General features: G+C 37.1%; 2 protein-coding genes across 2 annotated transcripts; one reads left to right on the forward strand and one right to left on the reverse strand.

Moving 5' to 3' along the window:
- Window positions 1-19,714, forward strand: LOC127443147 (WD repeat-containing protein 48-like). The gene is made up of 19 exons (XM_051701693.1): window positions 1-95; window positions 728-868; window positions 1,061-1,139; window positions 1,279-1,361; window positions 1,819-1,948; window positions 7,468-7,556; window positions 7,886-7,987; window positions 8,073-8,297; window positions 9,946-10,020; window positions 10,290-10,392; window positions 10,556-10,653; window positions 10,746-10,853; window positions 11,164-11,260; window positions 12,367-12,462; window positions 13,734-13,839; window positions 13,927-14,014; window positions 15,110-15,186; window positions 15,573-15,765; window positions 16,790-19,714. Exons 1-19 carry the CDS (start codon window positions 48-50, stop codon window positions 16,883-16,885), a joined length of 2,034 nt encoding a protein of 677 aa, XP_051557653.1. The 5' UTR covers window positions 1-47; the 3' UTR covers window positions 16,886-19,714.
- On the reverse strand, window positions 19,679-25,904 carry LOC127443175 (biliverdin reductase A-like). Its single transcript, XM_051701754.1, has 7 exons — window positions 25,769-25,904; window positions 23,514-23,637; window positions 21,990-22,109; window positions 21,776-21,873; window positions 20,853-20,960; window positions 20,358-20,526; window positions 19,679-20,217 (listed from the first exon to the last, which is right to left on the reverse strand). The coding sequence occupies exons 2-7, from the start codon at window positions 23,630-23,632 to the stop codon at window positions 19,953-19,955; spliced, it is 879 nt and encodes a 292-aa protein (XP_051557714.1). The 5' UTR covers window positions 23,633-23,637; window positions 25,769-25,904; the 3' UTR covers window positions 19,679-19,952.
- Between the last annotated feature and the right edge of the window lie 59 nt (window positions 25,905-25,963).

The following is a 25,963-nucleotide window of genomic DNA, read 5'->3' on the forward strand; positions in this document are numbered from 1 at the left end:
GCGTCATCCCCCGGAAGTGACGCAGTCTGTTATCGTCAACAAGCAAGATGTCGTCCCATCACAGGCAGAACGCAGCAGGAAGGAGGAAAATCCAGGTGAAATTTCACAGATAATATTTCACTGCTGCAAATGATAGGATATGTAACAGACCTGTGCTGCCTTTAATCAGCGTTCCGTCCGTAATATTTACAGAGCATAACGTTTCCAACCTTACAAAGGTGCAGTGAAGGTTTCAAATGATCATACCATGGTGCTTTGTTGTTTACCAAAGTACTGCATGATTGCCATAGTCATATAAAATGGAAACATGACCAAAATCATCCACTAAAATCACTCTGGGAGCAGTTAAATAGCTCAGACAAGTGAAGTTTGTGTTTGCAAATGCCACTTGGTTTGACATTTTCTTATCGAATTTAATGACATTCATACATTTTAAGAGTCTGTAGACTGTTAAATGACGATTTTGGGGCCAGTGTACGTAATTAAAGTGATTTGATCATTAAATACAGTTGGTTTCTCAATGACTGTATGTATAGAGGACAAAAGTCTTTCATGTAGGCTCAAATCCAAATGTTAATAGTTATGCAAATGATATTGATCACATATGTAATGAGGCATAAATGCCTTAGCTTGCTCAACAGCTTGCTTTTTTACTTTAGTAATGTGTAGTTGACCATTCAGTCTCTAAATGTCTTATGAACTGTTATTTATTGTCATTTGTTCACAGGTTTCCTATGTGATTAGAGATGAGGTTGAGAAGTACAGTCGTAATGGTGTTAATGCTCTTCAGTTGGATCCCACTCTAAATAGACTGTTTACTGCCGGCCGAGATTCCATAATCAGGATATGGAGTGTCAATCAACACAAAGTACAATTCTGCATTTTTTATTCCATGACTTGTAAATAAATAGTAAATGCATCTAGTCCCTAGTTTTGTTGCTGTGTGTCCATGTTTACTGTGCATTGGCAATGTTGTTAAAGGGACCGTTCACCTCAAAAATGAAAATTCTATCATCATTTCGATTGACACGACTGAACTAAAAGCTGTTTACTATTACAGCAGGACCCTTATATCGCTTCAATGGAGCATCACACAGACTGGGTGAATGACATCATCCTCTGCTGCAATGGAAAAACATGTACGTTTATGCATTGCTCTGAAGTCACAGATACACAGAATGTCACTTTAACTGTTTGATCAAATATATTTAGACACCGATGGGTGTTTATCTCAGTCCAGCATTTTGCCCTGTTTAAGTGTATTGGTCTATCTTACAGTGATATCAGCCTCCTCGGACACCACAGTGAAAGTTTGGAATGCACACAAGGGATTCTGCATGTCTACGTTACGGACACATAAGGTTGGTTTGTACTGAATGATACTTAGTTTAAAGTTTTTACTTTAGGGGTCGATGTTTAGGGGTTTGATACGTTTGAATTCGTAATAGAAGAAGAAATAAGAATGAAATGTCATCGTATCAATCCCAAAGTTCCAATTACATCATGAACATATCTCAGGAAACAAAGTAATATATAAAGTTCTGCTGGTGGATATCTTTTTTTACTTGCTAGCAGCTGCCTCAAATAAAACCCTTAAATATCTTTCAAAGATCTGATGCCACAAACCTCCAAATCTTTGGCAAATTCAGCATCTAGTTTTATCCTTCGAAGTGCTCATTGTATCAGCCTGGTACCTTGTTATCGAGAAGCGAAAACTTGAGATTTTGAGAAAGATCATACTGTTTCTGCAATATAAGTTTGAGGCTTTATATGAAATTATGCTGAGGATGTTAATGGTGGTTGTTCTTCGTGCTTCAGGACTATGTCAAATCCTTAGCATATGCAAAGGACAAGGAGTTGGTGGCTTCAGCCGGACTGGACAGGCAGATCTTCCTGTGGGATGTGAACACACTGACAGCTCTGACCGCCTCGAATAACACAGTCACTAGTAAGTGTACTTGCTCCCCTTTTCACCATCTTGCTTTAACAAGTCTGGCATGAAACGGAAGTTGCGACCGATTTTTCTTCCGTATTGTGACGTATTTCCGAGTGAAACGGCTTATTGAACAAGAAAAAAGATGTAAGGAGGGGGACTTGATTTTATCCATCGGTTGTTGATTGGATTGTGAAAAGTGGGCGTTGCATACCGGAATGGAGGCAGATCTGATTGTGAGTTTGCAGATGATACACAGACAGACACATACCCTTTCCACCATGCCCCACTGATCTGAGAACCAAACGATGATCTAACTGACAACATTAATCAATAACCAGCCCACGAACGTACACAGCACATCGCCATCTATGTGACGAAGCTGGAGCCCAGTGCAGATGAATGAGAAACAAGCGAGTAAAAGATCTCAACGTTTTGAATCACAATACACTAAATATAAATAATAAAGAACACTTACTCGTGCTGTGCATCCGAAGATACGGGCATTAAAAAATATGAATAAACTCCAGCACAATCCGACCTGTATTGTAGAATTCGCCTTGAATTTGCCATATTCCTCCTCCTTTGAAAAGTAAATTCAAGCCAGCGGGCCCGTAACCAAGGGAACAGGATTTTAAGAGGGAAACAGCCAAAAATACACATCTTCATATCAGCATTAGCTGCTTTGACAGCAGGTTTGTTTACATAACTCTTAAAGGTGCGGGGTTACAACTGACTAAAAACTTGTAAACATCAGCAGTCATATCACCGGAAGAGCAAGTTATGACATTCTGATTAAATATCACGAGGTCAAATTTGAATCGTTCACAATAAAACAAGTAACATGCATTAATAAAACGAATAGGCAAGGCAAGTTTATTTATAATAGCACTTTTCATACACAATGGCATTCAAAGTGCTTTACGTATACATTTTAAAGAAAATACAAGATACAAAAAACAAAACAAGAACATGAAATAAGAATAAAAAGTAATACATTTGAAAAAAACTTAAAATGATTAAAATGAATAAGAATATTAAATTGTTAACACCATCCATGACTGTTATTAACCTTCCCTGATTAAACAGAGGATAACCAAAAATTGTAAACACATTGAGAAAAGTTATATAAAAATAAAATAGATGAATTAAAATGAAAGAAAGACAAAAGCAAAATGATTCAATGAAGTCATTAAGTGCAACACAATGCTCAGTGAATAAATGCTCAGCTAAACAGATGTGTTTTCAGTCTGGATTTAAATGTAGCTACTGTTGGAGCACATCTAACCTAATCTGGAAGGTGGTTCCAGCTGCGGGTGGCATAATAGCTAAACGCTGTCTCACCTTGTTTTAAGTGAACTCTCTGTATGTCTATCTGACTTGAGCCTAATGATCTGAGAGGTCTGTTAGTAGAGGTGTAACGATCCATCGATCTTGGTTGATGCATCATTCCAATAACCAACAATCCAATGTTATCGATACAACACGTAAATATCGATATAGACTTTTTTTAAAGATGCATCTTTATTTTAAAACTCTCATGTCAGCTACGTCCATGCGCATTTCCATCAGGCGATGAAGCAGCCTTATTACATTCATTTCATTTTATGAGTGCTAAATAAGTTTTCATGTGGGACAAGAATGTGCACAGGGTCTGTGAAGCCAATTTGCACTCTGCTATCCGTGCGCGTGCATCAATTGGGCTTCCCACGAAACCCAAGCTCCAGTGACAGGATCAGTGCGAGCACGTGAACCAGGCATTCTTTAAAATGTGAGCTCTCGTGACAAACGCAGAGTGGCTCACATGTGCGATTAATTCGGGCTTCCATCGATATGGTTGCGCATGCGATCCGTTTGAATTGTACATGAGAATTTGCTATTTTAAAGTACCATGGAGCATCAACCATGTGAAACGTCTTGACAATGCCGACATTCTGAACAGCACTAATGAGGGAAAGAGAAATCACCTGCTGCCCAGCACTAGCATCAGTTATAAGACTTTACACATCTACACCTCAACACCCTTACTAACATTTATCCCAGTTAACTGTAACAGAATGTTTCACAACCGTGGATAGCACGGATAGTTGGAAACAAGTCATGGGTATGTAAGTACTTTGAATTGGATTCAGCTGAAAAATAGGCTGTAATCAAACGATTGATGATCACTTGTGTGTGACGTTATTTTTTATATTATTATCTGTATAATTTTTTCAACATCTGAAGTACCTTATTTTGTTGTGGATGTCCCAATGTGGATACTAAATTTGCACTTTTCAGAGAGCTCAATAAAATATTCAAATTATATTTTGGTTGCATTTGAGGGCAAAGAAAAATGAATTGATTGTGTAAAATAGGCACATAATATCGGAATATCGATCGCAGGGCCCTGAATCAAATCGAAATTGTATCGCGGCAGACTTTGAAGTATCGGCAAATATCGGATCGCAGGCCGAGAGAATCGATATAAGATTGTATCGTGATGAAACATCCGATTTACACCCCTATCTGTTAGGTTTATATTCAACAAGCATATCTGAAATGTATTTAGGTCCTAGGCTATTGAGCGATTTATAAATGAGTAATGGTACTTTAAAATCCATTCTAAATGTAACTGGAAGCCAGTGTAAAGACCTGAGGACTGGAGTAATATGCTCAGTGTTTTTGGTTCAGGTGAGAATCCTGGCAGTGGCATTCTGAATGAGCTGCAGGTGTCTAATGGTCTTTTTGGGAAGGCCAGTTAGGAGTCCATTGAAATAGTCCACCCTACTGGTGATGAATGCATGAATAAGTTTCTCTAAGTCTTGACTGGATACAAAACATCTAATTCTGGCTACATTTTTTTAGATGATAGGCTGATTTAGTTATTGCTTTGATGTGACTACTGAAACTAAGGTCTGACTCCAAAATGACACCAAGATTTCTTACTTGATTTTTTGTCTTTAGGCCCTTGGAGTCAAGGTATGTATTCACCTTTGGAATTTTGCCTTTGTTGCCAAATACAATGACCTCTGTCTTGTCATTGTTTAACTGAAGGAAGTTTTGGCACATCCAACTGTTAATTTCATCAATGCACTGGCACAGAGAGTCTATGGGGCTTTAGTCATTTGGCGATAGGGCTAGATAGATCTGGGTATCGTCTGCATAGCTATGGTATGCAGTTTGATTCTTTTTTCATAATTTGGCCTAGTGGGAGCATATACAGGCTTGTGGGACTCCACACGTCATGGATGTCCACTCAGATTCATAGTTGCTTATGTTCACATAGTAGCCCCTCCCTTCTAGGTATGACCTGAACCAGCTGAGGACCGTCCCAGAGAGTCTTACCCAGTTTTCCAATCTGTCTAGGAGAATGTTGTGGTCAAAAGTGTCAAAAGCAGCAATGAGATCTAATAATACCAGCACTGATATTTTGCCTGAATCAGTATTTAGTCGATTATCATTAAGGATCTTTATGAGCGTCGTCTCTGTGCTATGATGCAGTCGGAAACCAGACTGTAAATTGTCCAAGTAACCGTTCGAGATTAAGAAATTGTTCAGCTGATTGAAAACAAACTTTTCAATGATTTTGTCCATGAAAGGAAGATTTGAAATTGGTCTGTAGTTATATGATTATTTATAATATTGCGTTAGTGCAGTGAGTGCAGTACTTATGTGCTGGGCAGATTACTTCTGAAATGTAATTTGGGTACTTATTACAAATGACACAAATTTAATTGTAATACGTTATGTAATCTTTAAGATTACACTTTTTTGGTAATCTAACTTTTGGATTACCCATTTCATATTTTGATGAAGATCTAATTGTTAATTTTAAATGTATTAAGTACCCTTCACTAAGCTCTGCTCCCCTTGGTTACGGTCGCTTGCTCATTCTGACAGGCTCTGCAGAACTCCCTATAGGAGTGAATGGGAGATTGCCGTGAACGGAGCGGTTTTTGACAAAATATTCTCATAAACGGAAAGGATAAAATTCTCAAGTTGGCTGGAATGAAAAGTGACATTGTAAAACATATTTATCTGAGGTTTTTTGTAAAAGAAACTGTTAAATGACACAGTAATTTTATTGAAAACTGTCAAAACTCTGAATCAGAACAAAGGCAAATGATTATCACAGCCACTTGAAAAGAAACACCTGATAACATTTATTTAAGTGAACAGAACTGCTTATAACGTCTCATAACACACTCATTTTGATGCTGTGAACTGTTAATTTACTATAGCTTTTTCTGTTATATGAATCAATACATGTACGTTCCGTTATTAGCTTTAATTTACCTTAGAGGAAATGTAGGTGTCCTCACTGATGTTATTCGTGCTCATTTGGGAATGAGGACTGACACAATTTAATCCATAATATGCTCTTTTTGACATTTATTTAAAGTTTTTTTTTTAAGAAATTAAAACACTGTGTGTATCCTCTCTGGGTACCTCATGTCATTATTACAAGTGACCTTGCGAAAAATGTTTAAAACTTTTTCGATTATTTTTTCCAAATTTATTTTTTATAAAATCTAGCTTCAAACTACTCTAACACACATTACTCCCATTGACTCTCATTGGAAAATAGCAAACGTGTGTCAGAGTAAAATTTGCTAAGACAGGATTGGTCAGTGACGCTTTTAAGGCATGGCTTAGCGATGGGTCAATAAACACTTCTTTCATTAAACATTAGTAAACATAAAATCAAATTTGTCAGTTGCTGAGTAAAAATAAGCTGCTTAAAGGTGCATAAACATTAATGTTACTCAAGATAAAACACAATGAGTACATGTTTGTATTTTTAATTTTAAAGTTTTTTTTATTATAAATTAGGAATAGGTATTGAACTTTTTATTATCCAGCTTTGAAATCAATTATGAGAGAATGTCAATAGATTTGATGTAGAGATCTACAATTTGTACCTCCTCATAATTATTCATGAGAAGGTGTGGCTTTAACCTATAACAGGTGCTTTATTTTTTGCCATCCTGAAACATGGGCTGAAGTGTATTTGCATGGTGCAAAAGCTCAAAGTTGTGTGTGGCCGACACCTCTGAAATGTTTGTTTGCAACATGTGTTTTTACAGAAGAGTGTCTAGAATTATGGACTGGTGGACATGGGCTTGTTTGAAATGCTTTGTTTTCAATGCAGGGTGCAAATTCAAACAGTTTGGCATGTATTTGTGTAAATATATTCATGTAATCCATGAAAATTTACATATAATATGATTACGCACATTATAAATAGTTGTGTAATCCAATAACAAGTACTTGATTTTTGTAATCTGATTATGTAATCCATATTACATGTAATCCACTACTCCTCAGCTTTGCTTATTACATCCATAATTTCCGTCACAGCTTTTATTCATGTAAATGTAATCATGTAATCCATAAAAATTACATATAATCTGATTATGCACATTATAAATAGTTATGTAATCCTTGATTTGAACAAGTACTTGATTTTTGTAATCTGAATACGTAATCCATATTACATGTAATACACTACTACCCAGCACTGCTTCTTACATTTATAATTTCTGTCACAGCTTCCTCATTGAGTGGAAATAAGGACTCCATCTACAGTCTGGCCATGAATCAGACAGGAACAGTTATCATCTCAGGATCTACAGAGAAGGTTAGCATTTCCTTATTTTACTAATGCTCAAGTGTCTTCACTTTGAAACAAACAGGTTTTTGCTTATTTATTAAAGGTGCTGTAAGCGAGATAAGTAGTTCTGGAACTTCTGCCAGACTTGAATGATCCGCTTTTACTACCACACTCTCAGCTTCCTGCTCCCCATATATGGGCTTTCCTGTGAATTTGCAAAATAATTGACAGGCAGAAAGCACATCAAAGTCTTCTTATCAGCTAATCAAACAATAATAGGTGCATTTTCTGTATGTCATTACATAAGATTCACTTTACAGGATGTGTTTTTTTGTCATTTTGGTGTTTTGCATCAGGTCTTGAGAGTTTGGGATCCACGAACGTGTGCCAAATTAATGAAGTTAAAAGGCCACAAGGACAATGTCAAATCATTGTTACTAAACAGAGACGGCACTCAAGTAAGTCTTTAAGTCAAACCAAACACTGCTTTTGTTAATGTTATCCATTAGATGCCATGTAAACCTTATTTTTGTCTCTGTCTAGTGTCTCTCTGGTAGTTCAGATGGTACGATACGATTGTGGTCTCTCGGCCAACAACGATGTATCGCCACGTACCGAGTCCATGATGAGGGAGTGTGGTCCCTGCAGGCGAATGAGGTGTTCACACACATGTACTCGGGCGGACGGGACCGAAAGATTTACTGCACAGACCTGCGTAACCCTGACATTCGTGTGCTAATATGTGAAGAGAACGCTCCCGTTCTGAAGGTGAGTTAGAGCTTGCGTTGCTTGGATAGTTCACCCAAAAATTAAAATTACTTTATGCATTCTCATGTTGTTCTAAACTCATATGGTATGACTTTCTTTCATCCGTGGAATGTAAAATGAGATGTCAGGCAGAATGTTAGCCTCAGTCACCATTCACATTTATTTAATGGAAAAAAGATGCAATGAAAGTGAATGGTGACTGAGGCTAACATTCTGCCCGACATCTCCTTTTGTGTTCTACAGAAGAAATCAAGTCATATGGGTTTGGAACAACATAAGTGCGGGTAAATGATGACATAATTTTCATTTTTGGTTGAACTGTCCCTTTTAAGGGGCAGTGGTGGCTCAGCGGTTAAGGCTCTGGGTTACTGACCAGAAGGTCGGGGGTTCAAGCCCCAGCACTGCCAAGATGCCACTGTTGGGCTCTTGAGCAAGGCCCTTGACCCTATCTGCTCCAGGGTCGCCGTATCATGGCTGACCCTGCACTCTGACCCCACTTAGCTGGGATATGTGAAAAAAAGAATTTCACTGTATATATGCAAAAATGTATGTATAATGTGTGACCAAAATAAAGGCTTCTATTCTAAATAAAGGCTTCTGTTAAAGGAATATTTTGGGTTTAATACAAGTTAAGATCAATCAACAGCATTCTGGCATTATATTGATTAACACAAATGTTCATTTTCTTCAAAAAAAGCAAGAATCTGGGTCACAGTGAAGCACTTGCAATGGAAGTGAATGGGGGCCAATCAGTAAACATTAAAATACTCAGTGTTTCAAAAGTATACCCACAAGACATAAACAATATGCGTGTTAACTTGATTTTAGTGTGATAAAATTGCTTACTAACCTTTTCTGTGTAATGTTATAGCAAATTTGATGACTTCGTTAACATGACGATGTAATGTCAACAACCCCCAAAAACGACTTTAAAAATGACCATTTAACAACTTTAAACAGCTCAAATAATACACAAGTTTTAACAGAAGAATTAACGTAAGTGCTTTTATAAAATTGTAAACTTCACATTTCTGCCTTTAATCCCTCCAAAAATTGGCCCCATTCACTTCCATTGTAAATACCTCACTGTAACTTCAATTTCAGTGGTGACTCTACCTCAGTCCGGGTGGCGGAGGACGAATCTCAGTTGCCTCCGCGTCTGAGACCGTCAATCTGCGCATCTTATCATGTGGCTTGTTGAGCATGTTACCGCGGAGACATAGTGCGTGTGGAGGCTTCACGCTATTCTCCGCGGCATCCACGCATAACTCACCACGTGCCCCACCGAGAGCGAACCACATTATAGCGACCACGAGGAGGTTATCCCATGTGACTCTACCCTCCCTAGCAACCGGGCCAATTTGGTTGCTTAGGTGACCTGGCTGGAGTCACTCAGCACACCCTGGATTCGAACTCACGACTTCAGGGGTAGTAGTCAGCGTCTTTATTCGCTGAGCTACCCAGGCCCCCGATATTTGCTTTTTTTAAGAAAAGGAGGGGTGAGTCGAAATAATTTTTTGTGGTAATCAACATTATGCCACAAATGCTGTCGATTGAGCTTGTATTTAACCCAGAATATTACTTTAAAAAGGATAAAAACTTTGCAACCTCTTCTGAACTTTCCTCTCCCTCTCAACCACATATTTAGATGGAGTTGGACCGATCAGCAGATCCTCCTCAAGCCATTTGGGTGGCCACAACTAAATCATTTGTGAACAAATGGGTGAGGAGCACTGTTTATTAACCAGCCACAACCAGAATTCAGTTTCTTTCCTTAAAGCGAGAGTTCAGCCAAAAAGGAAAGTTATGTCATCATGGTTCAATGATGCTCATAAATCCTTCTTTTTGGGTGAACTATCCCTTTAAATGTAAAAAAAAGTTCCTAAATATGTCTAATCCTACATCTCCAATCTAATTGAGATTAAATTTAAATAAAATCTCATTGTTCAATCAGCTCATATCTGTCATTGTTCGTTTAATTTTCATTCTCAGTCTCTAAAGGGAATGCATAACTTTAGAGCATCTGGGGACTTTGACAACGACTGCAGTGCCCCTTTAACTCCATTGTGCACACAGCCAGAGCAGGTCATCAAAGGTAAGACCATCTCTTTATGCTAAAAATACCTTTAATTCACTGGATCATATTGCAGGTTTGGAGCCAAAGGAATTCAGCTACTTTGGCTCCATATCCTTGAAATGTGCTAGTCTGTTGTCTGTAATTAATTTAAACTTCACTGTGAATTTGACTGTGATTTCAGGTGACACCAGCATCGTTCAGTGTCATATTCTCAATGACAAGAGACACATCCTCACCAAAGACACCAATGACAGTGTGGCATTCTGGGATGTGCTAAAAGTAAGAGCAGATCATGCGAACTTACCGTCGCCTTTTGTGGTATTTTTTTTTTTTAGGTTAACCCTCATGGAATGTTGTTTGGTGTTTTGTAGGCTTGTAAGGGGGAAGACCTGGGGAAAGTAGACTTTGAAGAGGAAATTAAAAAGCGGTTCAAGATGGTCTATGTGCCCAACTGGTTTTCTGTAGATCTCAAAACAGGAGTGAGTATTAGAGGTTTTTCCATTAGCAAGAAGTTGCAGACAAAGCTGTTAGTTATGAAAGGCCATTTGTTACATTTATTTTACCATGCTTAAGAACATTTTACTGTAATGTAATGCTGTAACGCCCTGCCTCGAGTGGTTTATTGCTTTTATAATATGGTTACAACAGTAATATGATGAAAGACATCTATGTTCAATAGACAATTGAATTAAAATGTGCAGGTGTGTGTATAGTGACTATTTTACAATTTTACAGATTGCAGAACTGGAAATGACTTTTTTTATAATATTATTTTTTGCTGTTGTTTAGATGCTGACTATTACGCTGGATGAAAGTGATTGCTTTGCAGCTTGGGTGGCTGCTAAAGATGCAGGTTTTACAAGTCCAGATGGTTCTGACCCTAAACGTAAGATAATAAATATTTCATTTTAAGGGCGTCTTATTGAATCATTATTGCATAGTCTTTGTTTCTTTTTACAGTTACAGCCACGACTAAGTAGTTTGTTCCTTAAAATGTGTGCTGAATAGCTGATGTATTACATTTTTCTTGCATAGACTGCAAAAAATGCCTGTCTTGAAACAAGCAAAACACGCTTAAAGGGATGGTTCACTCAAAAATGAAAATTCTCTCATTATTTACTCACACTTATGCCATCCCAGATGTGTATGACTTTCTTTTTTCTGCTGAACACAAACAAAGATTTTTAGAAGAATATCTCAGCTCTGTAGGTCCATACAATTCAAGTGAATGGTGACCAAAACTTTCAAGCTCCAAAGATCACAAATACTGCATAAAAATCATCCATATGGCTTCAGTGGTTAAATCCATATCTTCAGAAGCGAAGATGTGGTGAAAGTGAAAGTGGAGATTTATAGTTAAAAAAAGGAATTAAATATTGATCTGTTTCTCACCCAAAGTGATTGCATCAGAAGACATATATTTAACCACTGGAGCTTGAAAGGTATGGTCACAATTTACTTGCATTGTTTGGACCTACAGTGCTGAAATATTCTTCTAAAAATCTTTGTTTTTGTTCAGCAGAAGACAGAATGTCATACACATCTGGGACGGCATGAAAGTGAGTAAATGATGAGAGAATTTTATTTTTTGAAAAAAAAAAAACAAACAAAAAACTAGCCCTTTAAATATAGCCAAATTGTCCTAAATTCAAGCAAAATAAATAAATAAAATCTACCAATGGGTTAAGAAAAAAAAAAAAAACATGGTGAGAATTCTTAAAAATAGCATGAAAATCTTGCCACTAAAAATGTGATGTGCATAACCTTTTCGATGTTAAAATACAGTTTCATATCCCTTGTTAAATATACTCATTTAACTCCAAGTAAACACTAATATGAACAATGTCGTGAGTTTGGGGTGGGACTACATGTTTGTCTGACCAATTGCAGATTTGTGGGAGTTTCTGTGAACTTGTTTGAAAATTCAGTATTCCTCATTTTTGCAAATTTTTCAGAGTTTTGTAACATACTGTATAACTATTCTTGTTACAGTAAATCTGGGTGGGCTGCTCCTGCAGGCACTGTTGGAGTTCTGGCCCAGAACTCACATAAACTCAGTGGAAGAAGAGGAAAACGAGCCTAACCATGGTAAACTTTTTTTTTTTTATTCTTATTTCTTTTTGTAGAGGTATTATGGCTCTGTTCCAAACCTTATTGAGCTGATTTAGCATCTACTGCCTACAAAGGAAGTAACTGGTATGAAACACTCTTCATGCATTTAACATTATTTATATCTACAGTATAAATGGTCTTTTTACACTTGAAAATGTTAACCGACGGTCAGTTTTAAGCCTGTTTTAACACAATCCTGAGTTTTTATTGTACTGGTATCCTGGACTAGTAATTTATCCTGAAATCTTTGTGATGTATACATTGCTTGCAAAATTCTTTATGAATGAGAATTGTTTGAGAGACTCCGCTAATGCTTAAAGTTGATTACAGTAGAGTCTGATGTTAGCATGTTGCTAAGCTAACAGCTCGATGCTCTACTAAGCACAAATACATAACACTCTATAGCATTAAATAATGTTTTTTTTTTGTGTATTTTCATATACTTAATTTTATTAATAATTCAGTACTGAATAAAAATACATTTGTTTAAAATAAACATTTCCCTCGGGGGGCTTGGGTAGCTCAGTGGTAAAGACGCTGGCTACCACCCCTGGAGTTCACCAGTTCGAATCCCAGGGCGTGCTGAGTGACACCAGCCAGGTCTCCTAAGCAACCAAATTGGCCCGGTTGCTAGGGAGGGTAGAGTCACATGGGGTAACCTCCTCATGGTCGCTCTAATGTGGTTCTTGTTCTCGGTGTGGCGCGTGGTGAGTTGATGCCGCGGTGGATGGCGTGAAATGTCTCCATGTGTGCTCAACAAGCCACATGATAAGATGCGCGGGTTGACGGTCTCAGACTTGGAGGCAGCTGGGGTTTGTCCTCCGCCACCCGGATTGAGGCGAGTCACTACGAGACCATGAGGACTTAAAAGCACATTGGGAATTGGGCATTCCAAATTGGGAGAAAAAGAAAAAAAAAAAAACATTTCCCTAAGGGCCAACTGCTGTCTTCGATGAAAATGGTCCCTCATAAATTGTCACTTATATAACTAAAACATTCTAGGATTGTTTTATTCGTGCAAGAAGTGTCTTATAAGGCAGCATAAAACTGTTTTAAAACAGCCTTCATGTCAGGTTCATGCCTTTGATGCCTTAAAATACTGTCTAGGTAGGCAGCTCACATTGGTAGGTTAGGGTTTGAAACAGAGCCTCTCTGTTAGATTTCAAGCTACAAAAACTTCCAGTCATATTTCTGTAGTATAGCTATGATTCAACCAATATATGCATTAATATGCAATTGGTTTCTAGTAAACGGCGAACAGGAGAGTCGAGTACAGAAGGGCAACGGCTATTTCCAGGTTCCTCCACACACTCCTGTCATCTTTGGTGAAGCAGGCGGAAGAACGCTGTTTAGGTCAGATTAATAATGCACAATACTGATTAAACTTCTCTACCCCTTGCTTCCTATATCTTAGCTTTATTGTTATCCTTCAAATTCCAGGTTATTATGTCGCGATTCTGGGGGAGAGACTGAGTCCTTGTTACTGAATGAAACTGTACCTCAGTGGGTTATTGATATCACTGTAGATGTGAGTGTTCAGATATCACAATCATACATCATATGGCCTTTAACTCTCCTTTTGTCTTAGGGTCATTAAGGTCTTAGGGTTTTGACCCAGGACAGGTAAAGGATACGTTATAGCACAGTTTTTGGTACTGAAACCAAACGTTGTGACTTTGTCAAGACCATCAAAGCAAACAAAAAGAAAAAAGAAAATGTATTTTTGTATATAATTGTTTAAATCAGATTGTTCCTTTCGTTGTATTAACCGGTCAATTTTGACCCGTATGGTAAGAACCAATTGTAACCTTTTACCTTATGAATTTCTCTATGTTATACAGCTTTAAATAGTTTTTTGTACATCTATGAGTCAAATTTGACCTAAAAATATTTCAAATTTAGCCCCTAGCCCCATACTGTTCTCCAAACTTCCCCACTTGCTTCCCCAAATAAGTTTACTAACATTATTTTATATTATAGGGTAAAATGGGGCTAAAGCTCCCCAATGGTAAATGACCTTTTGTATATAAGTTTCTCCAAAAACATTAGATGGCAGAAAGATCTATTATGGGATCTTCCTAAACCCCTGTAACACTGCAACAATATGTTTGACATTAGTGGGAAGGAATGGATTTGTTGCAATGGATGTACAAAATGGGCCCATTCTTTTTTTGCTGTAAAAGGCAATAGAACTTATTTTGTGAAATAGTCATGTACTACATTTGTAACTCTAAAATGTACACTGTTGATTTTCTATGAGCAGAATAAATCAGAAATTATTGTAATATAGGTAAGTTATTATAAAATACCAAAAATGGTTGAAATAAACAAAAATTGACATCCTAAGTCATTGTTTGCCAAAAATTTTTTTTATTCTTTAAAGAACATTTTTTTTTTTTCTCCATCATTATACACTTAAATAATAACTACAATAAAACAGGTTTTCGTTAAGGGTGGTCTTTAGTGCCGTTGTACACTAATCAAATTTTTTTACATTTTGAATGGCTTTCAATACTGGTCAAAAATGACCCGAAGTACAAAAGGAGAGTGCAGACCTATAAGACAATAGGAGGGTTAAAAGTGTGTTTGATTGCATGTTAACTTCTTTTCTTTCCTGCTACAGAAAAACATGCCAAAATTCAACAAGATTCCTTTTTACCTCCAGCCACATTCATCATCTGGAGCCAAAACTCTTAAAAAGTATGCTGTGTTTCTGAAGGTGTCAAGTTTGGTGAAGATATGCACAGATTGTTTTTTGTTTTTGTTTTTTTGTGGAAAAAAAATCTTATTCCTAAATCTTCAATTCTAGTAATACATTTCTAGATATTTCATAAAACTTGCTTTTTTGGAAGCATAAAAGAGAAATCTATGTAAATATTTTGCAAAAATGGCTTATAGAAATTAAATGCCAAATCTGGTGACATTTACGCTGAAAACAATTGAAAAATGGAACAAGAATAGAATACACTTATATTTAAATATAGTTTAGAGTTTTTACCTGCAACAAGATACTGATTTAAAACAGAAAAATTTTTCAAGGCCCCCAGTAATCTGTATCTGTATTCATGACGGTCTGTTGTTTTGAGGGATCGTCTGTCTGCCAGTGACATGCTGCAGGTGCGTAAAGTGATGGAACACATTTATGAGAAGATCATCAACCTCGACACTGAGTCACAAACCCCCAGCTCTTCAGCCAATGAAAAGCCAGGAGAGCAGGAGAAAGAGGAAGACGTGGCAGTGATGGCCGAAGAGAAGATTGAGCTTATGTGTCTGGATCAGGTCAGACTCACACAAACACTTAACGTTTAAAGGAATAGTTCTCTCATCTCCCTCATTCCATCCCAGATGTGTGACTGTCTTTCTTCTGCTGAACACAAAAAAGATTTTCAGAAGAATATCGCAGCTCTGTAAGTCCTTACAATGCAAGTGAATGGTGACCAAAACTTTGAAGCTCAAAAAAACACAAAGGCAGCATACAATTATTCCATATCTTCAGAAGTGATATGATAGGTGTGGGTGAGAAACAGATTAATATTTAAGTCATTTTTTACTGTAAATTCTCCTTCTTGGCCTGTAGGTGGCGATATGCAAGAAGAATGTTAATTGGCATAAACGAAAGAAGAATCTGAAAGTGAAAGTGGAGATTGATGGTTAAAAAAAGGACTTAAATATTGATCTGTTTTTTACCCACACCTATCATATCGCTTCAGAAGACAGATTAAACCACTGGAGTCTTATGGATTACTTTTATGCTGCCTTTATGTGCTTTCTGGAGCGTCAAAGTTTTGGACACTGTTGACTTTCATTGTATGGACCTACAGAGCTGAGATATTCTTCATAAAATCTTTGTGTTCAACAGATGAAAGGAAGTTCTACACCTCTGGGATGGCATGAGGGTGAGTAAATGATGAGAGAATTTTCATTTTTGGGTGAACTATTTCTTTAAGCCTGGTTTAACACAGTCCTGTGTTATCTCTGTACTGGTACCCTGGGCTAGTAATTCATTTTGAAATATTTGTGATTTATATGTTGCTTGCAAAAATGTTATTTTGCTATTTTTTTTTTTTTTTTGAATGGCCGTCATACACAAAACTGGCTTTTTTTGTGTGTGCGCAAACACTGGAAGACAGACAGAGTGTTTTGGAAACCTGTCTGGAAACAGATATTACACACTGCAGTTTGAAGTTTCAGCAAAGATGATATCTTTCAGATTGTGTCCCTAATAAGTAAACAAGAAAAAGTCATTAAGCCACATTTTGAATATCTCTTTGTCAGTTGTGAAAAACATGCTGTTTGTTTGTAGGTTTTGGATTCTAACATGGATCTCAGGACTGTTAAGCATTTTATCTGGAAGAGTGGAGGAGATCTGACCCTTCATTATAAACAGAAATCCACGTGAGAGCAAATGACCACTCTGACTGCTGTAGAGACTCCGGTCAAATTTAACACGCTTTTCTCCCACTCCAAAAGAAGCGTCCTAGAGTCTGCTTGTCACCTGTGAGGAATGTTTTTGTCTCTTCTCATTGTGCAGACACAAAACAGAGAACCAGGAAGAGAGATCTGTTGAAGGTTAAAGGCTAAGATGGGCCACAGATTGACACGGTAACTGCGACGAGCAGTAAACTAGACATTGTAATTTGTACAGGCCTTTTTCTGCCTTTCCTTGACATTTTCCTTTATTTTTGCCATTTTTGTTTTTACTGTTGGTTATGTTGTGTCCTGTTTAACAAGCATCATGATGATGTTATAATGATGTGTGCGTGTGCATATGTGGACTCGCTATGTGAGAAATCACTTCACTGCACACCAGTACTTCCATTCTCAAACATTCCAAAGACTTTAAAGTCTAAACAAATTCCGAAAATGATGTAATCATTTACCCCCTCAAGCCCGCCCCCATCCCTGATTGTGACCATTTTGAAGGGTTTGAATTTATTGTTGCAAATACACCAATTAAATTCACCAGGGTTTGAATTTATTGGCGCAACTAAAGAATGATTATAAAGTAAAACCTTTCTTTTCTTGATTTAATATAAGTTCTTAACATATTCTTGGGGCTGTTTTTGAATAAACTTTTTTCTTGTTGGAATCACAAAGCCAATTCCTGTTTTCTTTGTGCACATAAATCCATCTTTTAAAAGTGTGGAAGTTAAATATCACTAGCGCATTTGTCGTTGGAGACACTTTCTAAACGGATATTTCTAAGCAGAATTTATTTCATTTCTGTGTATCAGTGCATATCGTCATACAATGGGAAATCCTGGGAAATCTGACCCAGACCTTGACAAATAAAGGCAATAAGACTGAATTTCCATTGGAATAAAAGTTCAAACATTGGATGTTGTTTCACTCTTGCTGTTTGTAAGTTTCATTTATCACATTTCATAGAGGTGTGGTTCTGAAATGCAGGATTTCCTCTTTTTTTTTTTTTTTTTTTTTTTGCCACAGTTCATATTTCATATTAAAATCAAAAGGAAAACATCAATTTCACAAAAGGATTAAGTCTTATTTTAGGAACATAAAGTTTTTTTTTTTTTTTTTAACAGTTGAGTGTGTGAACATGCACAATCTTACACCGATTATGCTTAATAAGACGAAAACCTGTGGTCATACAAACAGGTTTCCTTTATGGTCATAAACGGTCAACACGAAGATTTTAGCCCATTATTAGCCCGATAATGTATTGCATGTAAACACCTTTACCGGAATGTGCGCAGTTGTGAGCACGTTTTGATGTCACAAGCAAAGAATAATCTGATGATTTCAAATCTCACGTAAATGCATTTTCTTGTGTTGTCTAAGCACACACATTTGTGACATTGGGCACTATTTTTGTGAGTGCGCACGCTCCGACCATGCACAGCGTCTTATCCAATTTTCGTGCTAGCGCAAAGCGCAAGTGGTCGTGGGTGGGAGTGTTTGCGCTGCTGTGGGTGTATTTAATGTAAATGAAGTGGCGCAAGGGAGTTTAAGCATTCCGCTGCGCTTAACGCTTGTGCTCTTAAAATAGGGCACATTATTTTCATGACACTTAAACACAGTTTCCCCCCAAATTCTAATTTCTGTAACATGGGGAAACTGATATTTTATCAGCATTTAAACATCATGTTGCACTGAATTTGCACTTAAAAAAACAAATTATAATAATTTTGTCTGGATAGGAAAATTTTCATTGTATTATAGAGAATGAGAATTATTAAGAATAAAGATACATTACTAAATACAAAAAATGGGCTTCATTTTTTATTAGTGCAAAAAACTTTTTGGGGTCAAATATGACCTGGAAAAAAAATTTGATTAAAAAATAAAAAAAAATAAAAACCCAGGCACAGTTTATATTATGTTGTGAAAACAATACATAAAGCACAAATATTAAACCATGATTATATGATGTAAACAACAAATACTGGTTAAAAAAAGTAAATGTGTGAACCTTCCTCTTTATGTAGACCATGATACATGCACTTCCTTTTCTGAATTATTCCCACAATCTCTGGATTTAGTATGAGTTCTCGCAAGTGATATCTTCAAACAGAGCACAGAAGGGAAAGGATCGTTTAAACGTGTAATATAAGAGTTTACAAAAAGATCAAGAGGCAAAGTACTATATGACAACACTAGAGCATTTTCTGATATAGCTATTCAGTTACATGTACTAGTTATACTCAAAATAATTATTTCAATTTCCAAATCAGACTTCACACTTTCTGATTTTACATTGACAAAATGAATTGCAATTGTAATCTACACACTTACCTATCTTGTTCTCATTAAAAGCCTCAAATAATCTAAAATAGTTCTGCTCTCAATTAAAATTCTGTATTCATCTACTCGCACTCGATGTTGCTCCAAACCTGTGTGATTTTCTTTTTCCGTGGAATGTAAAAGGAGTTATCTAGCTGAATGTCCCAGCTGCTCTCTTGCATACAATGAAAGTGGATGGTGACCAGTGGCTGTCAAGGTCCAAAAATGACAAATAAGTATCCTGTCATCAAAAGGCAAAACACAGCGACTACATCTTTTGTCAAAACTTAATTATCAGTAATTACTGAAGTCAGGTTTCGTAGACCATCTGTCCTGTGACAGATGGGGTTGGCTCAATTATGCTCAGATTCAGAATTTACTGCGTTTTTCTTTTATATGGCAGTACCGTAAAGAATGTGTCACTATTTGTCAAAGTCATATTATATGGTTATTTTTATTCTTTTTTAAACTTAGCCACTGGTCACCATCCACTTTGTATGGTTAGACGCATCATTTGAGCAACATGAGGGAGAGTTCAGGTACACAATGACTGAATTTTAATTTTTGGATGAACTATCCCTTTAACACAAACAAATATTTATTTTACACTCCAGTTATGTCCGTCTCAAACCCACAACCTATATCGCAATGACTCAACAATGGCTCATGCTCATAACAGGCCATTTGTGAACATGCAGATAAGACTGTATGTCTGCACAGGTTCAGGCCTGAGTGTTTTCACTGAGCTGGCGAATGCGTTCTGCCAGCTCCAGACAGTGCAGGATCCTCTTCCTCTCCATCTGGAGCGCCGCAGCGGGCACCTCTCCCTGCAGCTTCCTGCCAAACAGCACCAGATCCTGCATGAACAGCCCCACTGGCTCCCTCTGACCAGCGGGGAGCTCTGTGATGGTGCAGTCCTGGAAGCGAAGGTTTATGTGCTTGGCTCTGCCCAGTCCTGGACCCCGTTCTTCGATCCATGTAAGGGGTCTGCATCAGAAAGACAAGGCATTGAATTCTGATACATCACTTGTATGCCGCTTGTTTCCATTGAAAAATAGCTGCCCGAGTGCATTACAAAGATGGTGCAGAGTGGATTGACTTGCTAAAAAGACTTTCGGTGTACGTACTTCTGCTGTTGTGTTAAGAAATGTGCCATCATCTTCATGTATTTATTCTCCTTCTCCTCCTCCAAAGATGCTGCAGTAACTGTGAGCTCTCCGAAAAGATCAACCAACCAGGTCAATCTGGCAATGCCACTGAAAGCCAGGAACCCGAAATCTGGCTTCATGGAACCACCTGAGAAACATAAGGACAAACTACTGGTGGAACTCCTTATAAATAAGAGATTAAATATATATCTTTAAACCCTGTCCTCATCAGGCACGACAAGTATTATTGAGTGACAAAATCAGTCAATCATAACATATTCATTGTGTGGAATACAGCTCTGTTCAGCCGGATTGACCAATGACATTTAAGAGTAGGCGGAGCTACCCACTGAAAAACAAGAGAAGAGTAAACCATGCAACCAACAACATGTCATGTTGCTAGTTGCTTGTCAGGGACACAGCTGGTTTTGACAAATCCAGATTAATTTGGATGTGTGATTTATCAATTATTACCAGTGAAGTGCAGAGTTCCCTCCTCCAATGTCTTTCCAGCGATGTCTTTTTTTAGCTGTTTAAAGTCAGGTGTGAAGAGTTCAATATGTTCTTCATGCAGCACCAGGCCTAAAAATGCAATGAAAAAAATGAAATAATAATTTGATATTTTGAAATCAAATAATTATTACTTGAAGCCATGGTCTGTTGATTAGTACACGTGTTCTGTGGAGTAAAAAAAATCCATATTTCAAAGTATTGCGATATTTTACCTCCGGATACAAAGTACGCTATTACTTTACGTTGTTTTTTTCCCTGACACTGATGTGTCTATGCTCTACACTACTTTTATTACTCCACGATGAAGTAAAGCAGTTTGGCACTTGTTGCACAAAGCACAGAAGTCCAATGAAGGTGAATGAGAATCAAATAAGTAATGGATCACAGTTTTAAATCACAGCACACTTAAAGGTGCTGTAAGCGATTTCAGCCGTTCTACTTCCGCGAGACTGAGCCGTTGGATTGCCACGCCCCCTCTTTCCAAAACCCGCACTCCAAAGATACCAAATGAGCTTTATTGAGGCCGACATCGTGCAGAAACGGTTGTCAAAAACAACAGCAGCAAAATAGCGCCCTCAACTGACAGCTGTTATGAACAACATGGCTTAAAAATGGCAGTAAGTCTCAATAATTCGCTGCAACTACAACACTATGAGAATGTGCAAAATGATTGACAGGTCGAAAGCATTGTCCGTGGTTCACGGACACATTTTTGTCAGCTGTCACAGAGACAGGTGAGATATCTTACAACACTTATTTCAGTAATATCTCTCAGGGAGTAGGAACATTTTTTGTATACCTTTCCATGGAAATATTACTTACAGCACCTTTAACAAAACAAATTGCAATATAATATAGCAACACTGACCAAGACTTCTGCTCACCCTTCTGTTGAGCCAGGTTCCACAGCTCCACTGCAGATGTGTAGCTAAGAGTCATGGGATACTCAACGCACACATGCTTTCCCGCCTCCAAGAACTGCCTGAGATCAAGCAGATGAGAGAGGTTAATTTTAAATACACCCAAACACAATAATTTCTGCCATAAGTTACAGTGAAAAAAATGATCAATCATATGGAAAAAGTCTGTGGGTGTCACCTGATGTGCTCTTCGTGGTTCTTGTTTTCAGTGCATATAAAAGCCGCCTGGATGTCTTCTCTACTCAATGCCTCCTTTATGGAGATCTGTTTCACTCCCTGCTGATCTTCAAGGCTCCTCCTACACAGAGCCAAAAGAACCAATATACAATCAAACACATATATAATTTACGGACAGTCAATGACATTGTCACTATTGTGATTTTGTACTATGTACAACTGCGCTGTTCATATCTTTCACCACCAATCCAGGCATGACGTACTGTATGAAGTCTACAACCACTCAAAACATATTTGATGTTTAACATATGGGTCACTGACAAAAAAGATCTTCCAAGATGATAAAAAGTAGAAAGCTTTTAAAATTCTAGTTTAAAACGTATGGGTAAAGTTTGCAGAAATTAGTGCTGTCAGTCGAATAAAATTTGTAATTGCAATTGATGGCATCATTTTTCGTATTTTATCACGATTAATCGCTGATTTTGAAAGTGATGAAATTTGACACTATACATACTTATTTTCCTGTCAAAATGCATTTAGTTCCATCTAAGGAAAGAAAACAAAACGTATGCATCATATATGTAACAATATAATGCTTTATTAACACTTTCCAAACAAAGCCTTCCACAGTATAAAGATAGAAATGCATTAAAATAGCACCAATTTAAGGAACATTAAACGTTTCCCAAAGTCTAATTGGGAGTTTGACTAATTGAAAGAACTACTCTCCCCATAGGTTGCATATTCATTGCAATAGGCATTAAATCACTTAAACTCTCCTCCTCCAAAATATTAATCAGCTGGCAGACTGTGGCTATCCGCTTTGTTACAGCAATCGTGAAGCTGTGTTCATGATTCGGGTCAGGGTGTCAACGCCAGCTACAAACACCACTTTTAACTCCACATGAAAAGCGCTTGCATGCAAAAACGTCTCATTCTGCGTTTTGTTGATAGTTAAGATTTGACGTGCTTCTGTGGTAATTCAGTTGAGTCTTACATAGAAATCAAGTATTTTTCTGCCTATCACAAGTCCCATCTGGGCTTGTTTTGTACATCAAATAGCGTTAAGAGAACCTTTCTCCATCATTTTGTCATGTCATGGAAGCGCTGTAGCATGTGTTGTGAAGTGTGCCAGCGTTATGACTTCAGGCGGACACATCACAAAGTTTCCGCCCTTCCAACAAGTGTTTATGCTGGTTGATGCTGTATTAACGGTAAATGCATTAATTGCGATTAAGAAAAATGTATGCGTTAAACTTTTTAAATTAATCACGTGTTAATGTTAATTCTGACAGCTCTAGTAGAAATGTAATCTCTCATACAGGTTTGGAACAACATGAGGGTGAGTAAATGATGACATAATTTTTGGGTGACCTATCCCTTTAAATGCAGGCTGCTCTTTTGTACATCAAAAGAAAAATGGTTAGGGTTATGCATAAATGATTACGTTCATGATTATGTTCAAAGTCAGCTTAATATATATAACGTAATGTCTGCATTAACAATTGTATAATTATGCTCTGACCTGGAGACAAATCCTTTGATGGCGAGCTTTTCTGCAGCACTTGATGGTAAAGGAGCCAGTAAATCTCGTATTCTCACACATCCTGCAATGCCTACACCCACAACTACTGAGCCAAACATGATATCTGCAGGGAAACAGCATTAATTACATGTGAAGTGTGCCCAACTAGTCACATTAAAGAGAGTCTGGTCTGAACTTGATTTAAATTGTGCATAGCATTAGGAAGAATGAAATATATGACAGCTTCAACAATCTCCATTCAAACCTACCAGATAAATCTTGTGTATTCAATACAAACCCTTAACCATGACAGTGCAAGACAACTTTTAACTGTTATGAGCAATAGCAAAGTTTGTTGAGCTGAATGTGTGTGTCTGCCTGATAAAGACTTGCATTATATCAGAAGTAACAAGGCATAGTTTGCTTTCAATAACACTTTAAGTCTGTTTAGAGTGTGACTATAACACAAAACTACTTCAGTATTTTGGTTGGTTTTGCAAGGCTGTCTGAATCAGTGTATTTGTTTCACATCCTGAATACTGATAGACTACATTTATAAATAATGTTTATAAAATATATATGAAATCCACTAATTATTCACATAAAAAAATACATTTATTTAATTTTAATTTATTTTTAAAACAAAAGTGTATAGTGAGGTCATTTAGGAAATTATTGCCTTTGCAAAATTTGACTGCAAATGTATAATTATTTTGTTTTTTAATTTTATTTGAGTAAAATAGATTTGATCTTAATGAGTTTTTATCCTGGTTAAATAAAGGTTACTAACTAACTAAATGAACAGACTTTTGGTATATTTGAATATTATCTCAAAACTATTTTTTCAGGAGAGCTTTTACTTGATTCTTTTATTTTTTGTATTCTGTTTTATTATTAGCTCTGTTTTGAAAAGCATGTTTATATACTCTATTTGTTTTTATGCTTTGTATTCTTATATTCTTGTTCTTTTTCTATGTAAAGCACCTTGAGAAGCTAGCATTAAAAGCATTATTTAAAAATAAAGTATTACTAATATTATTATAATAAATTGATAAAATAAATAATAAAAGCACATGTGATGATGACCCCATCCACACATCAGTTACGTGATAACAAGTGTTGGGTAAGTTACTCTAAAATATAATTAATTATTAACTACTAATTAATCTTCTACAGTGTAATTAGATTACTGTACCAATTACTCTGTCTGAAAAGTAATTGCATTACTTATTACTAATTACTTTCTAAAACCCTTATCAACCTCGACCAGATGAAAAATACAAGGATAGACATGAAACATTGACGCTGACTACCACCCCTGGAGTCACGAGTTTGAATCCAGGGTGTGCAGAGTGACTCCAGCCAGGTCTCCTAAGCAACCAGTTGCTAGGGAGGGTAGAGTCACATGGGGTAACCTCCTCGTGGTCGCGATTAGTGGTTCTCGCTGTCAATGGGGCGCGTGGTAAGTTGTGCATGGATCGCGGAGAGTAGCATGAGCCTCCACATGCTGTGAGTCTCCGTGGTGTCATGCACAACGAGCCACGTGATAAGCGGATTGACGGTCTCAGAAGCGGAGGCAACCGAGACTTGTCCTCCGCCACCCGGATTGAGGCGAGTAATCACACCACCACGAGGACCTACTAAGTGGGCATTCCAAATTGGGAGAAAAGGGGGATAACAATTTTTTTTATTTTAATTCTTTCAAATAAATCATATAAAATCAAATAAATTACTCATGAACTGGCCAAAGAATTTAAAGGGGCTGCATTAATTTAGAAAACATACATTTGAACATTAGACGTTAAATTTAGATTTTAAATTCACTATGGTTTTATACAGAATTGTTCTATAGTCTAGAGAGTATTTAACACAATTACATCAGAAGTAACTGTAATTACATTACTGCAAAAGAGTAATCCCTTACTTTACTTTTTCAATGAAAAGTAATTTAATTACAGTAATTATTTATTTAGTAATGCATTACACCCAACACTGGTGATAACTAAAAAACGCTACGAAATAAGTTTTATAATATCAACATTACACTGTTGTTGTCCCAGATACTAGAAAAGCTTGGTTAATAGATGATTTATTACGCGTGCCGGTTAAAACACCATAAGTGTCACTTTAATTAAACGCATCCTGCCGCGCACTTAACAATACGTGAGAAAAACGCGCATCCGAGAGATTACGCAACTGATAACGTTCATTCTTCCACATGCATGCTTGTAAATGTATGATATTAATGCCCTCACCTCTGAGTGTCCTCTGCGAGTCTTTCGTGTGGACCTCTACCGCATCTGCAGTTGTAAGAGTGATGAACGGCTATCTATATCTACAATGGTGACTGGCAAGAACTTTCATAACTCTGTTTTCGTAACGCCGCGTGCGTGCGTCTGACGTCATGCGCTTTGGTCACACGTGCTTCTGTTACCATATAACGAAAATAT

Source organism: Myxocyprinus asiaticus, chromosome 6 (assembly GCF_019703515.2).
Source record: "Myxocyprinus asiaticus isolate MX2 ecotype Aquarium Trade chromosome 6, UBuf_Myxa_2, whole genome shotgun sequence".
Lineage (NCBI taxonomy): Eukaryota > Metazoa > Chordata > Actinopteri > Cypriniformes > Catostomidae > Myxocyprinus > Myxocyprinus asiaticus.